The following is a 22,544-nucleotide window of genomic DNA, read 5'->3' as shown; positions in this document are numbered from 1 at the left end:
TTCTTGGTGATGACAGATGTGGGAAATAATATTACTTCATATATATATATATATATATATATATATATATATATATATATATATATATATATATATATATAAATCCCCTTTGGGATTTACAGAATGCTTTGTATATTTTATTTCAGCTACTTTTCCCAACAACCCATTAAGGTAGATGGCACAGGAATTATTAACTCCATTTTTACAGATGAGTAAATGGATGATCAGAGAGGTAGTGTTTCCCTACTTCCTACAAATTACTCCAGCCATGACCATCAATACCCCTCAAGGGTTGGGAATAATAGAACTATGAATCATTTTACCTCAGTTAACCACCACTTTCCATAGTCAGTTAGCCTAATTTTGTCCTTAACTTCCTATGAAGAGGGAAGTTTCAGGAGAATGGCACAGTATGGCTCAAATATAATGATGCAAAGTGACACAGAAATGCCCAATTCTGTCTTTATATCTACCCTAGTATAGATTTTTATCTTACTGAGATGATTGAAGCTATCTGTAGTAAATTCTGTTATCTAATCTGTACACTTTAAAACTTTTCCATATGTCCACTCATTATCCATTCCTTCGTGCTGGTTCAAGATTATGAAATAACTAACACTCCTTATCAAGACTAATGCCTCCCTTTGTGCTGCTGAAACCATCCCCTCCAGTATCTTCAGAGACCAAAATTAATTGATCACTGATTATTCAATATCATTCCTATTCATTCTCTCATTCCCTTTCCTCCTTTCCTTTTTCCAACCCTTTATCACTGTCTCTCCTTCCTTTTTTCTTTCCCTTTCTCTGTCTGTCTCTGTCTCTCTCATCTTCAACGGCTGCAGTCCTTCTGGCTCTCTCCTCTCTGTTTATAAACATACTCAGGCTCTCCAAACTTAAACAAACAATTGCTCTCCTCACTACTGCCTCAAGCTTTTCTTCCCTCACTGCAACTCTTACAGGAAAAGAAACTGAGATGCAAAAAGGTTAATGTCATTCATTCATTAAACAAGCATTTATTAAGCACTGTTTTAGGTGTTGGGGCTAAAAAGGGAAAAATAAACAGTCACAGCCTTTAAAAATCTTACATTCTATGAGAGAAAACAGCATATAATCTGAATATTTAAAATCAATTATATACAAAGTAATTTTCCAGAGAGAGAGTACTGGGGCTGGAATGGGTTGTTAGAATTGGAATATGTCCCTTATAGGAAGAGGCACTTTAATTATGATGGAAGCTACGAATTAATAAACTAGAAATTAATTGGATGAGATGGAAGTGAGAGATGTCCTATGCAAGGAATAGAGATGGGAGGTAGGATGCCATGTGTAGTAAATCAAATCAAATTATGGGGGGGTTTAAAATCTAAACAATAGAGTTGGCATTTTATCATAGAGGAAATGAGGGGAGAGGGGGTATTGAGCTTCTTGAGCAAAAGGGTGTCTGACATGGACAAGATCTGTGCTTTAGGAAAATGGAAATCACACAGCAAGGGTATCCTAGTCTAACATATCCCATTTTAATGATCTTTCCTTCCCACCACCAGAATCTATTTTTTACAGTCAGCTCAAATTCTTCTCTGCTAGAAAAGAATTAAATTGAATGGCAAAGGCTAGGAGGGACATTACAGATATTATCAACAAACTAACCAACAAGTACTGTGGGCACGAAGATCCAAATTCAAATCCTACCTAGTATCAAATCCCATTTAAGTGAGTATCAATGCTTACTAACTATGTAAGCCTGGCAAGTCCCTTTGCTTCTGTGTGCCCTAGTTTCTTCATCTTTAAAATAAGAAAATTTATCTCAATTTCCATTTATGTTCATTCCAACTCCTATAACTATAATCCTATGAGCCCAGTTCTTTGTCCAAACCCAAAGTCCTAGGAAGCAAGCCCATGGGGGCCTAACAAGGGACATTCAGTCAGCATTTGTTGATTGAAAGATTAAGTGATTGAGCAATGGATTAGTCTTGCTTTGGGGCCCTGTGATAGGAAAGTTTGACACTGAGCATGTGTGAGACTTAGCCAGTGCAGAATTATTTGCTTTATAGTCGGACTGGTCCAGTTGGAGGGATTGTGGAGGGAGGAGGGTTAATCCTTCAAAAGGACTTGAACAGTCCAAGTTCCTGACCAGTTTACCATAAATCAAGACCTTTATTTCTTTTCTCCTGGCAAGAGGAGGCCAAAGAAAGCATCAGACACTGGGGGAGAAGGAAAAACTGGGGGGAGGGCTGCAGACTGTTTGCTTTGCTGTCTTCAGAAATGGGACAGACTGGATTCTGCTCCAGTCACATGGGTCAGCACCCTGTCCGAAGCTGCCAACTTCCTTAGTTTGGTCACATAAATGTCCTCGTGGCAGCTCAGTTCCCACAAGTCCCCACGGTTGTGCCCAGAGCCCAGACAGCTTCATCTCCCAGGCCCCAGTGACAACTCCTGCTGCTCCAGGGCTCCGGGAAGGAACAGCTGTGGGTGGAGTAGCACAAGCGAATCCCCAGATGGAGGCAGATGGCTAGGTGCATTGTGATGGGAGTAGCAGAGCCCAGTATGACCAGGGTTTGGGGGAGCCAGGAGAGAGGAAGAGGTAAAAAAAAATCCCATGGAGAAAAGACAAGAGAGTTCTGAAGAGATACCATGATAAGTGAGGACATGCTGGGAGAAGGTGATGGAGATGGAGAGAAGCCAGGCCAAGTGAGGATCAGGCAAAGGAAATGGGAATGTCTGACCTGGAGAAAAGAAATCTGCTGGGGGAGGAGAGAATGAAAGTTTGACATTTTTAAAGGAGTATTTTCTTTTTAAATTGCTCTGGTATACTTCACAAAACAGAACTAGGAACAAAGAGTGCGATTTATAGGCAAATAGATTTTAATTCAAAAGGGGAAAACATTCTTAAAAGCAGATCTATATGAAAATGAACTGATTCATTAAGTAATGAGTTCCCTGTCGTTGGAAATATTCAAGCAAAGATAAAATGGCCACCTATAATAATCCAAAATGCTTCTGGGATGGGGGATATATATATATATATATATATATATATATATATATATATATATATATATATATATATATATATATATATATATATATATATATATATTTAATTGTAGCTTCCCTGAGATCCATAAGATTTATTGCTTCTGCTTTAGACATACACCTTCCCTCCAACACTGCTATCTTGCTTTTTTTCTGGAAACTCCCACAGTGTACACTTGCAGCGTCAGTGCCTTGCTAACCATTCCTAGCATATTCCTGCTCTGGTCCTACCAACTGCATTGTCTGAGCAGGACACAGGAAGAAAACCCACCTCTTCTTTGTTAGATAACCCTCCGTGAGACACTTACTTTGAGGAGTTCTTTACAAGGCTTGTTGCACTGATGTGGTGAGAGAGAGAAAGATAATGGTTGATAGATTTCTCACCAATCGGTCAGAGAGAAAGCAAAAACAGACAACATGCCTCAAAACCCTGATGACGCGGCCCAGTGCTTCCTCCTAGAATGTCTGAATGAATGTTCCCATGAATATTTGCTTTTGAGCACAGCTGTGCCCTGAGGAAGATAGGACGCATTATGCCAGAGCCCCATGACCCCCTCCAAGTCTAGAAAGCCAAAGATTCTACACAACATTATGGCCAAAGAGGAGATCTCTTGTGGCCATAGCCAAACTCCCTTTCTTAAAGTTGAAGGTGTGGGGCTGGCTCTCTGCCCCACTGTTCTCCAGCTCACCCTCTCTCCATGTCGGAAGTGACCGCTCATGCTTATAGGAAGCAGGTCGGGTGTCTTGGCCCTCACAGTGTCTCTTCCCACCACAGAAGCAAAGAGATTAATGAGCTGGGGACACCTAGGCCGGGACTACTCCCAAGGAAAACATTGACGTTCTCTCAGATCCGGCGGAATGGCGGGTGGCTGGGTTACCTGGATTAACCTGAGCTTTGGTGCCGGTCAAGATGGGAGGCAGCAGCAGCAACACCAGTGGCAACTTGGGAAAGGGGGTCATCTCAGCAGATGGCTTCAGGGCTGGATTCTGCAGGACGTGGGAAAGATAACAGAGAGAGAGGTAAGTATGGCAGCGAAAGTAATACACTGAGTACTCACATAACTTCCTACAATTTGTCAGCATACGTTGTTATGTGATTCACACAGCACGCCACACAGAATCCCCACATAAGGTTGTCTCCGTTTTAGAAATGAGGAAGCGTAATCTCCAAAACTGAAGTGAATAGATTGAGGTTAGATGGCTAGTCAGTGTGGTAGGCAAGAGCTGGAGCCAGGTCTCTCCTGCCTCTGCGTTCAGGGCTTAACAAAAACCATGGCTAGATGTTCTAGCCCTCATTCTGCATTAATGTGGCCTTGCTGTATTCTAAAATTCTCTTACATGCAGAGAATCATAGACTCTAAGGATCAGAAACAATTTCACTGACCATCTGACCCTACCCATCTCTGGACAAGAATCTTCCCTATGACCTGTGATCATCCAGTCTCTGCTTTAAGACCGCTGCAGAGGGGGAGCCTTCTACTTAAAGCAATCGTTCATTCTACATTAGGGTGGCTCTAATCATTGGGCAGTTTTCTTCCATTAAGATGAAATTTGTCGTTGCAATTTCTACCCACTCTTTCCAGTTCTGGGACCAAGTAGATGAAGTCTAATACTCTCTGACCTAGACTTTTAAATACTTGAAACAACTACCAAGACAAGCATCCTCAAGGCAGATATGTGGGGAAAGGGAGGAGCAAGTCACCAGGAAAGAGCCAGTGGCTTAGATTTACAGCACGCAGAATCCACGAAGGGGCCAGTCAGAGATGCAGTCATAAAGGTGGGCTTCAGCCAGACAGGCTATATATATACAGGCCGTCCCCTTCTATGCTGGTCCATAGGTGATAGGGAATCATAAAGATTTCTGAACAGGGGAACGACCTAGGTGATCCCTTGCCTTAAGAAGATTGATGCTGTAGAATGGGTATGTTGGAGATTAGAGAGAAGTAGATGAAGAAAGACCACTTAGGTCTAAACAAGAGATGATGAAGGCTGAAATGAGATAAACAGAACATTAAAAGAAATGCACCCATGTTTACACACACACACACAATCTGTCCAGACATCATCCTTCACTATACTATAGTTAAGTACTCAGACATGGAGCAAGAAAGTTCCCAAGATTCTGTTAACCAACAATCAGCTGGTGTATGTGTGTATGTGTGTGTGTGTGTGTGTGTGTGTGTGTGTGCACGCGTGTTGTGAGAGCTAGGCAAAAACATATTAAATTCTGGCAATCTGACCAGATTTTATTAAAGGTTTTATGGGGCAAAAGGATGGGGAAGAGTGTTTGACATTCCAAGGGTCCTTAACATTTATTCTCTTTACTCAGGGAAGAAGGCAACCATCTTCATTTGGACAATGAAAGGCCATTAACTGTACTTTTTGATGAATATGGGTTGCCTTAGACCATGAGTCTAAGAATAGCAAAATCGTGCCTACAGAGATCTCAATTAGCCTTTCCCTGCTATCCTTCACCACCTTGTCAGGAAAAAGCCCCCCAAAGCTACTCTATTTAGAGATTTACCCAGTGGTCTCTCTTAAGAGCTCAACATGGGTGAGCCCCTGTAAAACAGGGGAATTGGATTCTTCTAGTCCTTAATCCACATCTTGTGAAATTGAGCTTGATATGGGGGAACCCTGAAGATTTACAATCAACTCCAAGCCTGAGTTTGAGTCTATACTCTGCTGCATTGTTAAGGTCACTAAACTTTCCTCATCTATAAAAGGGATAGTAAACCTGGTACTAAGTACCTCAAAAGGTTGCAAGCATCTAGAGACATAATGTCTATAAAATACCTCACAAAAACCTACTATTAAATGTCATCCATTAACATATGAAAGGGGAGTCTAACCTCCTATAAGATGTGATTTGAGAAAGTGAGAAAAACCTCCTTTAACACCATTATTCATTGACCCGAATTATTGATATCCGAATTTTCTGTCTCACAATTCATCATTAGAAAAAAGCCTTAACATATAAAAATGTGTTCTGTTGGCTTAAGTTCACACAAATTAATTCCTAAATAGGATTAGAGGTCTAAAACTGGGAGGCACTTCAAAGATCATCTGGTACAACCTTCTCATGTTACAGATGAAAAAATGTGAGACCCTAGAAGGTGAAGTGATTTGCCAGAATCACAAGGTATTAAACATCAAAGATGGGAAGTGAACATAGATTCCCTGGCTCAGCAAAAGTGGTTTTTTTCCCCAAAATTATATGTTACATTCCCTATATAAATGATAATATGGTTTTTAATGAAATAGGTTTGATAATTACTTCAAGATGGGGTTTATAAAATCAATCAATTACCTCATCACAATGGCATTTTCAAAAGTTTCCAGGAAATAGAAAATTTTGCCATGTCTCATAGAACATCCAAACATTCAAATATGATAGTAAATATAGTAAATATCACCAATTATCTTCACCATGTCAGAATAAATATACTCATTAAATAATCCACAAAATTCTCTATGATAGATTAAAAAGGTCTTTGATCAATTTGGAAATCCTTGAAAGCCACCGAATGAAAAGGAGTAACATTGAATAAGAAGGATATTCAGATTGGCTAAAACTTGATGATTAACTAGAGTCTTTGTATGAAATAGGAAGCCAATCTGAAATGAAAAGCTCTTAGTGAGTTGTGATCCAGCAGAAAGAAGTTCAAGCCAAGACCTGAGGAAAAAAATCACTTTAAAGAAGGGTGAAGGCAGAAGGAGAATGATTCTTGGACTCATTCATGTTCTTGGCCCCCCCTTTCCCTCCTTGACTTTGTGACCCTCAGAGAATCAAAGGACTTAGAATTTTTCATCAGTGTTCCACTCATAGCAATATTCTACAAATAGCTGATACAATAACAATATTAGAAGCCAATGACAAATAAGACACCCTTGGGACAGGCAGCCTCAGGACTCTATTAAGAAACCACCTGACTTAGGAGTTGAATTTGTGAAGGCAAATTGGGTCTAAGAAGACTCAACTTCAAATTTTGCCTTAAATACTTACCAGCTATATGATGCCATGCAAATAACTTCACCTCTCTAAGCCTCAGTTTCCTAATATATAAAATATAAATAATAACATATGACACACAGGATTCTTGTGAGGATTAAATGAAATAACATGAAGCATTTTACAAAAAGTGAAAATCAAAGAACTATATAAATTCAAGCTACAATTATTACTATCATTATCATTACTATTATGAGGTATTATTTAAAGGAATCCATTGGAAAAGCTACATTGTGCCTAAGAATGATTTCATGAATACCCTACTAAGGGAGAAGAGAACTTTGAAAAATCAGGAGCTGTGATTTACTTCTTTACCATATGTGTTCTCTGATTTTGAGCTCACTTTCTCTTTGACAATGCATGTAGTGACGGGAGGATATGACAGACTTTTTGGAGGATATTTTACACATATTACATTATTATATATCATTATACATATTATGTATTATGTATATAATATATACATATTATATATAATATAATCTATTATATATATTATATATTATAATATTTATACATATTATATTACACTATATTAACTTAATAAATGTCCTTTTTTAAAAGCTAATTGCATTTGGGTGTCTAATTGTATTAAAGGGAAACACACTGGTGGGGGTTTGTGAGCTATAAAAAGACATTCCCCTAAGAGGAGATATATCAGTCATGCCCTTTACATCCGCAAAGAGAAACATAAAAGAACCAGTTGAAGAGGGGGTTACCAGTGAGGGTTGGAATGGTAAGCCCAAAAGGGAACAGAATAGAGAGGCTGGAAACACCCAGGACAAAATCGCAGTTTCACATTTTTGCATTGACAAACCCTACTTGTGAGAGAGTAATATAAAACAAAATAAAAACCCTCTTCAATTCTGAGTCTGAGTTGCTCTGTAGGAAAGAATGTACTCTCTGTTCCCAATCCCCTATGGACAAACACAGTTTCCTCTGACAGACACCATGACACACTAATCCTGGGCTCTGCCACACTAAGACTGTTCATCAGTTCAGCTGCCCCCAAGATATTGTGTCTTAACCCAGAGTTTTGCAGCTAGCAAATCTCCTGAGGAGTGAGTGAGAAAGCTGGGAGGAGGTAGAAGGTCATATTCCTTATGAAGTGCCCCTGTGGAATGAGGGCATAGCCTTTTGGGATGTGAATACACTTTCAACAACCTTTTTCTGAAATCCATATTGGGTAATGTTATTGTGACAAGTTAAGTCAGCAGAACTAGCTCCCAGATCACGCTTCAGCGAGGAATTCACAAAGGTAAGAAAAGCAGCCTCTTTTGGAATGTGTTTCTAGTGGTTACAGGCCAGTAATACTTTTATTATCTGTCCTGAATAGTGTCTAACAGAATCTCAGGGGATGTCTAATCCAAGCCAAACCTGAACCAGAATCCTTTGCATCACAGCTTTAACAAGCTGTCACCTAAATTTTACTTGAAGAACCAGAGAGAAGGGCAATCTACTGTCTCCTAAGGCAGCCCATTATACTTTATAATGATTATATGCAACTACAATAATACAATATACCCACTAATTCTCATAATTGTGTATCATTATAATAATCTCCAGCAACTTCCTATCACCTCTAGGTTCATTTCTGAAATCTTCTGTCTGGCATTCAAAGACTTTACAAAAGTTAAAATCAAAGAACTATGCAAATTCAGGCTAGCAATATAACGATCATTATCATAAATATTATTAGATATTATTTAAAGGAATCCTTTGGAAAAGCCTAAGAAAAATTTCATGAATACCCTACAAAGGGGAAAGCTTTTTCCTAAGTTAACCGAGTTCCCCAACAAGTTTCCAGAATCATTACACTTTACATCGCTCCACATACTTTTTAAGCCAATGATTCTGGTCCACAAATAAGATGCTCTATCTCTTGCCTCCAGGTATTTTCTCTTGTTCCTCATGCCTCAAATGTATCTTCTCATCACTACCTTCTGGATAAAAGCACAATTTTTTTTCCTTTGTCAGTCAATTGGGATTAAGTGACTTGTCCAGGGTCATACAGCAAGTAAGTGTCAAGTATCTAACATCACATTTGAACTCAGGTCTTCCTGACTTCTGGACCAGTTCTTTCTCCACTACGTAGATATATGCCCCCAAAACTCACCTCCTCCAGGAAACCTTGTCAACGTCTTTTATTTATAGTGCCTCCCTTTGTGGATTATTGCTATTTATTCTGCATATAATTGGTGCACAGTTGGTTTTATGTCATCTTCCCTACTAGACTGACAGCTTTTTGGTATATAGCAGGTGTATAATAAATGTTTATTAACTGTTTGGGTTTAGGAGTATATATCTGTGTGAATACATATCCAATATGAAAAAAACTTTAGCAGTTTTTTGAGATTGTCAAACCATTACAAGTAATCTTCTATATGAATGTTTTACACAAGTGGTGCATAGGGCAGGAGAGTAAAGGGGAGACCAAGTGGCAGAAACATTTTAAATCATGTTAATTATAATTGTGATAGCTGATCTGTTCCTTTTCTCATGTGTCATGGCTTGCAAAGTCCTTTTGCATTTGATCATTATAAGAAGACCTGTAGATGATGGTCATAAAAAGAGTCTCGGTCAGATATAGGGGGTACTGGATATTCTCAGAGGCCCCTTGCAGATCTGACATTGTTAGAACTCAATGGGCTTTCTTTACCTCCCTATCCTGATCTTCTTGAACTGTGGGAGAGCACAACTTGATTTCCAGTTGTGACCTCACTCAGCATTAGCATTATTTCCATGTAGTTCAGTCCTCTATTTTCATCTATTTAATTCTGCCTAATAAACTGTCATGAAAAGTCCATTATCATGGGAGGTGTAAGCTTTTTTTTAATAAAATGGATATTTGCTTTCTTTACTAAGAAATCATCTTCGACATTGCTATATAACCAATGAGTTTACATTTCTTTGTAGTCAGTGATTTTATTTTTTATGGGACCTCCTCTCAAGAATCTTACAATTTAGTTGAAGATAGGATATGGATACAAGTCACTAATGACAATTCAAGGTAGAATGTGAAATATGACACAGGGGAAGCCTAAATAATATCAAGCATTTATTTAGTATTTTTAAGGTTTGAAAAGCTTATATTACCTCATTTGATCCTCAAAATAGCCTTGATATGAAGATACTATTATGATTTCTATTTACTGATGAGGAAACTTGGTCTGGGACAGATGAAATAACTTGTTGTGTAGTGTCTGAGGTGACATTTGCACCTAGGATTTTTTTCCAAATCAAAGGTTGCCTCCTTAACTAATCAAAATACTATGAATTTTAAAGACAAATGAAATTACTTTTGGGGTTACCTAGGTGGTACAGTGGAAAGAGCTCCAGATCTGACGTCAAGAAGATGCATCTTCCTGGGTTCAAATCTGGCCTCAGACACTTACTAGCTGTGTGACCCTGGACAAGTCTCTTCAATCTGCCTCAGTTTCCTTGTCTGACAAAGAACTGCAGAAGGAAATGGCAAACAGCATCTTTGAAAACAATAACTCAAATGAGATCATGAATAATCAGACTGAAAAAGCTGAACAACTGAAATCACTTTTTGGCTGGAGAAGCTCATTGAGTTCTAACAATGTCAGATTTGCAAGAGGCCTCTGAGTATATCTATATACCTATATCTGACCAAGAATCTTTTTATGACCATTATCTGCAGGTCTTCTTGTAATGATCAAATGCAAAAGGGCTTTGCAAGCCATGACACATGAGAAAAGAAACAGATCAGCTATCACTATTATAATTAACATGATTTAAAATTTCTCTGTCATTTGGTTTCCCCTTTACTCTCCCACCCTATGCACCATTGGTAAAAGGTTAGAGCTGACCTTCCGTTGTCCTGCCAGAGTGATCACAGGTAAATTTAAGAAACAATCTCTTTTCTGTCCACAGTGGTGCCCTGTTTCCCATTATTCCCTGCAAAGTTAGACAGAAGGTGAATTTTACTTTCTTAAACAAAGTCAATAAATGTGAGCCAATCCAAAGCCAGGTCCTTTTTTTCAATAGGAATAAATAATGGTTTGAATCCTTTTAATCCCAGGATTTTCAGATGGAACTAAAGTACTTTTCTCTTTACAAAAAGCTCAGACATCAAATAGTCAATTTATTACAATAAATATTAAGCAGAACTTACTATGCCAGATGCATGGGGAAATTCAAAGTTTAGATAAGATAGAATCACAGATCTTCATCATAGAACTTATTGTTTCATGAGTATTTTGGGGAAGAGTAACACATAAGCACAGATATCAAAAGTATTGTGCATCAAACTAAGTGTATTAGGAGTTAAGCTAAGTGCTCTATGAGACCCAAATGGAAATGTCATTACCAACTGGGGAAAGAGGAGTATCAGAGTAGGTTTCATGGCAGAGATGTCAATTTAAAGAATTGGTAGAATTTAACAGGGAGAGAGAGAAAGAACTGGCAATTCCAACCACTTGGTACAACCTAAACAAAAGCAAATATCAGAGAGTATTTGTGGGGAAAAGAATTGTCCATTTTTTCTGTGATATAAAGGGTGTGAAGGGGCGTAAAATGATATACAGCCTAGTAAGTTAAGGGTTGCACCAAATTATGGATGGTCATGAGTGCTAGGCAGAAGAGTCTAACAAGAGGAAAGTACTGAGGATTTTGGTTCAGTGAAGTGATATGACCAAATTCATGTATAAGACACATCATCAGCATAAAGAATAAAAAGAAAGTAGAAGAGAATAGAAACAGGAAGACCTGTTAGGAGGCTCTTAAAATAATTTAGATGTGTAGTAATAAGAGCCTCTTCTAAAGTACTGGCAATGAAAAGAGAAAGAGGAGACATAGACCATTTGCATAACATTTAGAATGAGAAGGAATCTAGATATCTTATCATTTTATAGATAAAGAAATTCTGGTTTATTAGGGGAAAGTTAATTAAGATAAAAGTTTACAAATAACATCTGGAATTCTAACCTAGGATGACAGACTCCAGATTCTCTTTCTATTATAGGTGCTGTCTAAATTCATCACTTTTTTTTTTAAATAAGGAGTGACTGACTATTCATGTTACCAAAAGATTCTGTGTCTCTGGGTCTTCTCCCACTTTCTTTAATCCATTTGAAAGAGGAAAAGATCTATGCATTGAGAATTACATTTGTAGTTTGAAGATCTGGATTTATTTGCAAGGTCTTTTATCTTAACCAAGTCACCTTTCCTTTCTAAACCTCATAAATCAAGAAATTAATTAATCTATAAAGATTTATTAAGGGCTTTCCTTGGGCTGGGTACTATGCTAAATACTAGAGTGATAAGAACCGGCGAGAGAGTCCCTATCCTTGCTTACAACCTATTGGGAAACACAGAATGCAAACATTAGTACATTAGCTAATCCCGATTTCATACAGCTGATGATGAAATAAGCTCCCCTTCCTGACAAAGAGGTGGTGGACTCTAGATGCAGAATGAGACATGCTTTTTCAGGCACAACCAATGTGGGAATTTATTTTGTTAAATGTATATTTTTTCTTTTAATGGGCTTTTTGTTTTCTTTTGTTTTAATGTGGGGAAAGGTAGAAGGAAGAATGTATAAATCTTTATTAATTTAAAATACAAAGCAAAAAACTTTAAAGGATTCAGTGAAACGATTTTATAAATAATAAGCTCTGCCAGTGTTTTAAAAAGATGATTCAATTGACTTAATTCAAAGTTCAAAATATAAGTTAGACACAACTTTTTTTTCAGAAACATAGTTATTTCATAAAACAAACAACTATTCTTACAGGCATATAGTCCCTATAAACAGCACCTTTCTTCCCAATATCAAAAGCCAGAATCAATCTTTGATTTTCAAACCTCCATTTTGCTAAGGAATAGAAATCTAAAACATTTTCTATCATACTAAGACTGCAGCAGAGGCTAAGAAGAAAATACTGATCCTTTTGGAAATCAGCCATGGTCTTCAGTAGGAATTATTTGCCTCTGGATTAGTCCCTTCTCGCATTCATGAAACCAATTTGGATTTGTGTGTGTGTGTGGAAAAAGTGTGGTCAGGTGATTATCAGTGAAATGAATACTAAGTGGGGGGCAGCTAGTTGATACAGTGAATAAAACACCAGCCCTGAAGTCAGGAGGACCTGAATTCAAATTTGGCCTTAGACACTTAATACTTCCTAGCTGTGTGAGCCTGGACAAGTCACTTAACCCCAATTACCTCAGCAAAAATAAAATGAGTACTAAGGGAGAAAAGGTACTATTTGTGGGCCATTACTGAAATATAAAGTACATTTGGGATTATTTCTTAGGTACTTCTCACTAAAATTTCTTTTTTTTTTCCTACTTCTATCTGGATTTTTTTTTATTCAAAATTTGGCTGATGTTTCCATAAGGATCTTTAAGCATCCATTGAAAACAACTGAATATAAGGAGGTTTTACTTATTCTAATCTCAAAATTCAAAAAACTAGCACCAAAACCTATAAATACAACATACCCACCTTTCACTCTCCATTGGGTCTCTGCTCTTCTTAGGAACCAGTATAGTCTTTAAGATTTACAATATTATGCTGATTGTTCTACCTCAGGAGAATCCAAAAAGGGAAAGGATTTGGGGCTTCTGGAGAGTCAAGCAATCTCCTACTCAGATCGATCTGTACCCTTCAAAGAACTATCAAATTTTCTGGACCTCACGTACTTCTTTGGGGGAAGTCCACTTTAAGAGATAAGAACTTGGTATAATAATAAATGTGTATTGATTTGATTGTCTTTATAAAGAATCAAGAAACCCTATATATTTAACATGTTTCAGAATATTAGTAGGTTAATCCTCTACTAGGAGGCTTCCTGTTTTGTTCATCCTTCTCTTCTACCTTTTTTTTTTTTTTTTTAGCTCTTTTTTTCTATAACTCTTTCTCTTTCATGTGATTGCTCTCCTATGGAACAACACAGCTCTGTTGCCCTTCTTTGGGGTCCTAGTGACTGTGTAGGAGACTAGTTTCCTATAAATCTCTTTCTCCCTCTGGAATTGGATACACATAGTTCCTTAAGAGTTATATAAGCAAGATTCTTCTAGAAACTTAGTTCATTCCCATGTGGCATCCTCTCTCTGCTTGTCTCCCTCAGTTAGGACATCTCTTTAAAAGGTCAAGTTGGAGCTCAATCACAATCTTCAGCAGCAAAGGGATGGAAGAACTCAGCTGTTTTTCACTGCCGGCAAAACAAGGGGTAGCAAGATCCTTACTGAAGAAGTGCCATGTGAAAAGCAAAGAAAGGTCAGGAAGATTTGATGGAGAACTTCCTGAAGGATGCTAGCCAGTGTTAGAAGAGAGGACTTTATCAATATGGAAACATGAACATGGTGGGCTGAATGTGTACTGTATATGTCTAAATACATGTATGTATATGCAAATTACATCAAATGTCATTATTAATTACTTTATTAATTCTATGCATGCAATGCAATGACTTATGTGTGCATGCATATATGGATCCATAAGCATATAATATGTACATGCATGTATATACCTATTTGTGAATGAATATGCATTTAATTTTTATATCTGGATAAGTATATGTGCATATGGAAAGTGCACTGCAAGTAAGTGTGTGTGTGTATGTATATGTGTAAAGGCATGGGTACAGTTGCATCCATGGATATGTGTGTGTATTCATATGCATGTGAGTACACATGTATACACGTGTCTGTATCTGCTGGTGCATGTGGATGCACTTGCATGTGTCTGAGTAGAACTAGAGCTTGGCTGGGTTTTGTGTGGGGAAGAATGGAAACATGTGACTTTGGACTGTATGCTTTAATTCTGGGGGACAGGATTTCTAAGGCTTATTTTTCCTCCTCGCTGAGTCATCTCCATTTCAGATTCAGCAAAATGAGAAAAGCAATCTTGGGAGTATTTAATATTTGGTAAATAAGTATTCAGAAATGAGTTCTGGTTTTGGCGAGGAATTAGCCCCTGAAAACATACACACACATAACTGGGTAGTCCAAAATAATCTTCACTTAAAAAAAATATCCATTTCCCTAAGCCTTGCCAGAACTTCCCTCCACTCCACAGGGAATCTGGGGAATCTTACTCAGCCTCTATTCTCCTCAGGGAACCCTAACATGACAGATCTAGGCCAAACCATTGGATGAAAAACCAAATCCTAGCTAGAGCTCCAAAAATCACCATTCAATAAATATTTATTATATGAGTTCAATGTGTAGGGTTAGGATGGCTGAGAAATAAGATCCAACTTCTCTCCTCAAGTGTCCCAGCCCCATCTGAACTAGCTCCCTTTGTTAGGGTGTAGGGAAAAAAGGCCACAGGGGATAAGCAGGTGGAAGAAGATGCACCTGATGCAGTGTGGGAGAATCCCTGGGACTGTTCAGTCTGTGCCAGAGTTGTGGCAAAAACTGGAATGAGATGGTCCAGCCAGCCTCCGGCTTCTGCCAGGAGTGGCAGCCAGCCAGGGTAAAGGGGAGTCCACTGGAAGAAACATAGCTGGTACATCATTGGTGAGACCAGCAAGCAGAACCGATGACAATGATGATGACCTGGTGATAGGACGAGTGAACTGATCAGTCTGAGACAGTCCTCACGGAAGTAGGAGCTCTGGATCTTTTTGTCTTAGATTTTCACCATGATGAGTGGAGCATTCAAGAATTTTTGTGTTGGCCGGAGTTGTGGCCAGTGCTGCTCCAAAGTCCAGACACCGCGTAGAGCAGAGCAGGTGGGAGGGAATAAGATCGACCCTGGAGTCCAGCTGAGGTCTGCCTGTCTATCCCCACTAATCCCTCATTCTCCTATGTCAAAAGAAGGGGTATCCGACAATTAACACAAAGACTGAAAACCTGCCACAATGGTATCGAGATACCACATGCTCATTCTATGTCATCCACCCCAGTACAAAACCTCACGTATAATGGGTGCATAATAAATACTAGTTGGATTCAATGGTTTGGATCGGTAATCTAAGGAGCCTACAGAGAGATGGCAGCACTAGAAAGATTTGGGCTATGTTCCTGTTTTAACTCCTAGATGACATCCTTCTCTCTAGTGAATGCTGAAAATTCTTGTTGACTGACTGATGGATACCTCAATTTATACATCAGTAAATAGGGGAAACCACTCTCCTTGTAGGAAGTTGACAGGTGGTTTAGGTAACCCCATATCTTCAGGGACCCCTCTTTCCCAGTTATCCCTCCCCTCTATACATTCTGGCAAGAGGATTTATTTATAAGGGAGAAGGGTAAAATACAGAAATATCAATAATTGGATAGTAGTGAACTAAAGGCCTGATTCTATGTTCTAGTTCAAATCATTAGGACTCAATAAAGCACATCTCAGGCTATCAACAGCAACAGCAGCATCTTTGTTTCATTATCTCATTGTCATTATTAACAATAGACATGTATCTAGATGTTCCAAAAGTCTTAGTGCAATTTTAAGCTTTTTTAAAAAAATGTGTATAGTACTTAGAGCTTAGCAAGAGTCTTTCTAAACATTTGTGCCTCACAACAACCCTGTGAAGTTGGCAGGGCAAGCATTATTATCTTCATTCTATAGGTGAGTTAACAGACTCACATTGCACTACCCAGACTCTCCCAAATACATGAAATAATCAGAATAAGTGTTTATTGAATTGATGGTATATACTTTGTGAGAGAGGGAAGAAATGAAATAGCACCACAGACTCAGAAAAGGATAAATGAACTGATTTCCAAAATAGGAGAGGGTGGAGTCTGAAAATTATAGGCTGGTTACTTTAACTATTATTCCTGGAAAAGTCCTAGAACACATTGTTAAAGAGGTGGTTTATCAACATTTAGAAAGGATGGTTGTGATCATAAAGAGTCAGCGTATCTTCATTAAGAACAGAGCATACTGAACTAACCTTATTTGGGGGGAAGTAGGGGTTCAGCTATTACACTGGTAGGATGATGGGAACCCTGAAGACTTGGATTTCATCAGAGTATTTGGCAAAGGTTCTCATGCTATTTTAGTGAACAAGATAGAGAGATGGGGGCTAGATGATAGTAAAATAAAAATAATATTAGGGCTTCTTATTGGGCTGGTCCAAGAATAAAATGAGCTAATGCATACAATGTTTTTAGCAAACCTCAACATTAGCTAGCATCAACACCTAAGAACATTTAGTGAATTTAGATCCCAAGTCATCCATCAATCAATGTCAACATGAAGGCCAATTATCAATAGAGAGGATCCTAGGGACCCATGTGATTGAATAATTTGTCAGTAACTTGATGAAAATATGGATGGCTTGTCAAATTTGCAGGTGCTAGGAGGGATAGCTAATATACTGGATAATAGGATTAGGGATCCTAAACAATCTTTAAAGGCTAAAACTATCATTAGAGTTGGATAAGATGAAAAACCTAGAAAATGACTTTATGAATTGATGCAAGCGGAATAAGCAGAACCAGGAGAACAATTTATACATATTATAAAGATTAACAACTCTGAAAGACTTAGGAGCTCTGATCAATAAATACAATGGTACCAACCAGAGTTTCAAAGAACTCATGATGAAATATCCTCTCCTTCTCCAGAGAGAGAGAGGATAGATGCAGAGTATAGATCAAAGATGTGTGTATGGAAGGATATATATGTGTGTGTTGCATATGCATGTATGAGTGTGCATAATACATGTCGGGTGCAGGAATACAATTGGAGACAATGATTGATTAGGAATGTGTTTTGTTTAACAGGTCCAGTAATTGTTGCCTTTTCAATGGGGAGAAGGAGGAAAGAGCGTATTTTAATTCTATTTTCAGAACTAAAAACAAAACAAAATTGAATTAAAATATGAAAAAATAAGATGAAATTTAGTTTGGTGAATTTATTTGGATTCAAATGATCAGTTTTACAATGATGGAATGGGTAAGGCACTGTTAGAATAAAAATCTGAGGCTTTTAGGGGAGGGAAATCTCAATATGAGTCAACAGACCCATATCTTTTGGGTCTATTGACTATCTTTTGAAAAAAAATCTACCTTTTATCAAAGGTTGCAATAAGAATACTGGAATACTATGCTCTTGTCAGGCTATATGTTCTCTTGTAACATTTGAGGAAGTGTATCAGCAAGCTGGAGGGCATCCTCAGTATGACGACCTACAAGTTAAACATCCCCCATTATTTCACTTGTTCTGTACAAGGCATTATCTTATAGGGAGACAAAGAGAAAGGGCTCCTTATCATTCCTCTCTTGACACGAGTGACTCCATCTTTAAGCCGATCCCCATATCAGTGTAAATTGAGCAAGCAGGTTAATTTCTCTTCTCAGTCTGAGTAATTCTCAATAGCATTGTTATAGATCCTCCACAGAGCCTTTTCTCTAGGTACTTTTATATTTGATGATATTAGTACAGCATAGCTTCCTGTTATTCCTCCTTATTAATACATGAAAGACCCTTTTTTTTTCCTGCTTGGCCAAACCTTTGATGACATCCCTTTCATCACTTCAAAACCATTGGCAATGACAATAAAGATAATGTCTTGACTTTTTCCAGACTTTACCACCAGGAAGAAGCTTCCTTCTCACCCTACAATTCCCTCTGTGCCTGGGTCCTTCCACCCTGCATAATATCTCACTTCCACACTAGCCCCCTTCTCACATTAGTAAGTTCCTAATGGGGCCTTTATTTCAGAATTGGCTCAAACCATCCATACTTCATTTCCCTCCTGGCTATGTTTCAGTTTTTCCACTATGCCACCAAGACCCATATGGGCACCTTCTTTTCCACCCTAATCCCTACTTTTCATTCCCTTTTTACATGTTATCTTCCCCTATTAGAAGACTAAAGGTCTAGAATTGTTTTTGTATTCTTATTGCAATAATAAGCACTTAATAAACGCCTATTAATTAAAATGCCCATTTCCTAGCACTTCTACACATTATCTTTCATTTAAACTACACAAATAACCACTTCCAAGAGCAGACAACAGGAACTTTTGTTATAGGGGGTATTGTTGATTAGATGCCTTAATCTGCCCCTTATGAATATTTCCTGCGCAAGAGAAAAACTTAAAAGAAAAAAAAATCTTAGTACCTAGTCCCCAAGGCTCTTGGTTCAGCCATTTCTATAGACAATGATGAGATTCTGCTGATAAAGTATTATTTTTATTTCCCGAGCCCACAAATACACCAAAAACTTGAGAATCTTAGCTGAAGAATCCACATCCTAATCCAGTTTCCTGAAGTTTTTTTTCCTTCATTTTTGCCAACATCTTTTCTGCCTTATCCCTGCCTCTATGTTCACCTCATAAAAAATTAACTGAGTTGTAGTTTTGTGAGTCACTTTCAGGATCTGGCAAGACCCAGCAGGAGCCTGGAGCATCTCTTGAGATCCTGAAATGTCTGGCAATGATAAAGCAACCAGAAAAACAAAGAAAATTAGTTGATGGCCCCCAAAGAAGTCTGCTTTCTGTTCTCCAAAGAGATCTTTATAAAGCTAAGTTTGGAAGTGAAGTTAAATTCAAGGCCCACATATGATTTGGGATACTGAGTATCTAGAGTATTAGCAGAACCGCCAAAGTGCCTTTTCATTGACTCATCTGGGCAAGCAAAGGAGGCACAGGCTGGCTGCTCCACTAAATGGCTAGATGCCCATCAGATAATACCGATCCAAGGGCAATTCTTTGCCTTATGGGACAATCAACTAGAGGTAGAGCTCCATACGTTTGTTGGAATGGCCTTTTCATATTTTCAGTTCTTCCATCTTAAGTGAGACTTAAAGAAAGGGAAAGTATAGCATATGTCTAAAGGGAAAATATGTATAAATTAAAATATGTATGTATGTATAGACATATATTTATATATGCATGCATACATTATACATACATATGAATGTATGACCACTGCCCAAGCTGCTGGTTTCCAAACTAATGGAATGTCAGAGAATGTTTTCTTCTCTTGCAAACAAATCTTTGAAAACAAATATTTCTTCAGTGCTTCCCAAAGATGCAAAGATATATATAAAATACAATTTTTACTCTCAAGACTCGGACATTCCAATACCAGCACAAAGTGTATAGTTGGTGCTCATTTAATTCATTTTAAGACTATAAGAAAAGACATATAAAAGGTTAGTAATAGATATAAGATATGTATTACATAAGTGATTAAAAAAAAGCAGCATAATGAAAGTACCCTAGGAGTTCTGACTGAGAAATTGGAAAAAATTTCTTAAGGGAGATAGCATTTGACATGAGACTTGAAGGAGGGAAAATATTTTAATAGGCAGAAATAAATGAGGGAATGTAGCATGAATATAGGAGTATAAGAGTGGAAAAGAACAAGGGTATTCAGCTAACAAATACATAGTCTATTTTGGTCACAATATAAGATACCAGAAAGGCAGAAATGGAAATAAAAGTGAAAAAATAAATGGCAGTCAAGGATCATTCAGCATCTCATAGCATCCAAACACCACAAGTTCTCTGAGTCCCCACTTAGGAAAATTTCTAACATTCAGATAGAGGTCTGACTCACTAACTTAATATACACATGTATCTATATCTAGTTAACCCCAGTCCTCTTTCTGGCTAAAGCAATATTCAGGTAACCAAAAATATCTATGTCAAGGAGGAGTATATTTTAATATCCTGCATTTATATAGTAGCTACTAAGTGCTCAGTGCTAAGCACTTCATAAATATTATCTCATCTGATCCTCATAATAACCCTGCAAGATAGGTTGGGGAAACCGAGGCAGGCAAAGATCAAATGTCTTTCCCAAGGTCATGTAGCTAATAACTGACTGAGGCTAGATTTAAACTTAGGTCTAACTAAGGAGGTTAGACTCAGTGTTCTACGCACTATGGTGCTACTTAGGGACCACCCTGCATGTACCAGGAATCGCGCCAAAGGCTGAGATTACACAGAAAGGTAAGGTGAGAATAATTCCCGTCCTCAAGTTTCCACATTTTGTGGGCTATAACATTCTATGTATAAAGGGGATAAATTGGAGATAGTCATAGACCTGAAGAGGCTTGAGGCTCTCACTTTGACTTGAGAGGCAATCATCATGGTAGGTCCAAAAATCTTGGAATTTTTTTTCCTATCCTGGTCCATGGTTTGCCCTGGATAGGTCCTTCTACCCTCGTTCCTCAATCCACTTTCTCTCTCCACACCTGTCACATTCATGGAGATTTGCCAAAATAATCCCACTCTTAACCATCAATAGAAATTCATTCTTCCCCACTTCCCTTTGTGCACGCCTTCTCAGCATTGCTGACTGGACGTTCTCTTCCCTGTTTCCTTAGCTGGCGGCCTCTGAAACCATTTGGTGTAGAAAATGTAAGTTTATTTAAGGCTATTAAACATCTGCAGACTCCATCTCCATTAAGAAATTTTCCCCCTGAGTCACCAAATCCTTGGCTTTTATTTTTTAATCTATATAAAGAGCCTTCCCTTTTTCCTTCTGCCAGGACCACTGCTATCCATATCCCAGTCCTTGCTTTGAGAGGTTACCAGCTTCAAGACTCCAGCTCTCTTGGCCCCTAATTTAAGGCAAACCTCCTTTCCTCCCATTCTCCTTGTCAAAATCCCAGCCTTGCATGCTGAGCGTTCCTAGGTCAGTCTCTTTTTCGTGCTCCCACAGGAATGTTCAGATCTAGCCTAGAGAATTAGGCAAGATGAAGAAAGAGAATATCCTGATTATATGTCTTTTTAATGGACAGTGGAGTCCCCTGCCGCCAGTAATGGTTACTGAGGCATCGGTCTCTGCTGTAATGAGGACATAGGAGACAGTCTCTTTTTCTGTGTCTTGTAAACTTGCAGCTCCTCCAAGATGCTTTCCCCGCATGTTCCAATAATAGCTCACACATAGCATTTTACAAAATGTTCTCTCTGTAATAACTTGGTAAAGTATATTGTACCAGTGTTAGCATTTCCATCTTAGAGGTGAGGAAGCAGGGGCCTAAAGAGATTGGGTGACTTACTCAAAGTCAAATAAAGTCTCAGAAAAAGAAAATCTGATGGTCTGACTAATGGTCTTTCTGTGTTACTCCACTACTCCCTATTCTTCATTAAAGTCTCCCTTTCCTGAACTCTTAAAGGAATTCAAGAAGGCAAGTAAGCACAGTATCTAGCACATAGTAGGCACTTAATAAATGTGCCTTGCACACAGTCAGTGCTAGGCAAACACTGGTAAAACAAGGTAATTAATTAATTAATATTTATTTAGCCCTCAAGGAGTTTTTAAGTTAGACAGGGAAAAAGAGAAAAAAAAAGGAAGGAAGGAAGGAAGGAAGGAAGGAAGGAAGGAAGGAAGGAAGGAAGGAAGGAAGGAAGGAAGGAAGGAAGGAAGGAAGGAAGGAAGGAAGGAAGGAAGGAAGGAAGGAAGGAAGGAAGGAAGGAAGGAAGGAAGGAATAAGGAAGGAAGGAAGGAAAAAAGGAAAGGAGGGAGGGAAGGAAGGAAGGAAGGAAGGAAGGAAGGAAGGAAGGAAGGAAGGAAGGAAGGAAGGAAGGAAGGAAGGAAGGAAGGAAGGAAGGAAGGAAGGAAG

At 38.3% G+C, this 22,544-nt stretch overlaps 1 protein-coding gene across 1 annotated transcript in view; it reads right to left on the bottom strand.

Moving 5' to 3' along the window:
- DDR2 (discoidin domain receptor tyrosine kinase 2) overlaps positions 1-22,544 on the bottom strand; it is a 213,320-nt gene that overhangs the window by 76,836 nt on the left and 113,940 nt on the right. Inside the window, exon 3 of the mRNA XM_074264657.1 lies at positions 3,912-4,020. Coding sequence (XP_074120758.1) covers positions 3,912-3,993 — 82 coding nt within the window. The 5' untranslated portion in view covers positions 3,994-4,020. The remainder of the gene's footprint in view (positions 1-3,911; positions 4,021-22,544) is intronic.

This window comes from Sminthopsis crassicaudata, chromosome 4, assembly GCF_048593235.1.
Source record: "Sminthopsis crassicaudata isolate SCR6 chromosome 4, ASM4859323v1, whole genome shotgun sequence".
Classification (NCBI taxonomy): Eukaryota; Metazoa; Chordata; class Mammalia; order Dasyuromorphia; family Dasyuridae; genus Sminthopsis; species Sminthopsis crassicaudata.
Note: the sequence above shows the minus strand (reverse complement) of the source record. Positions and strands in the feature narration are given on the sequence as shown.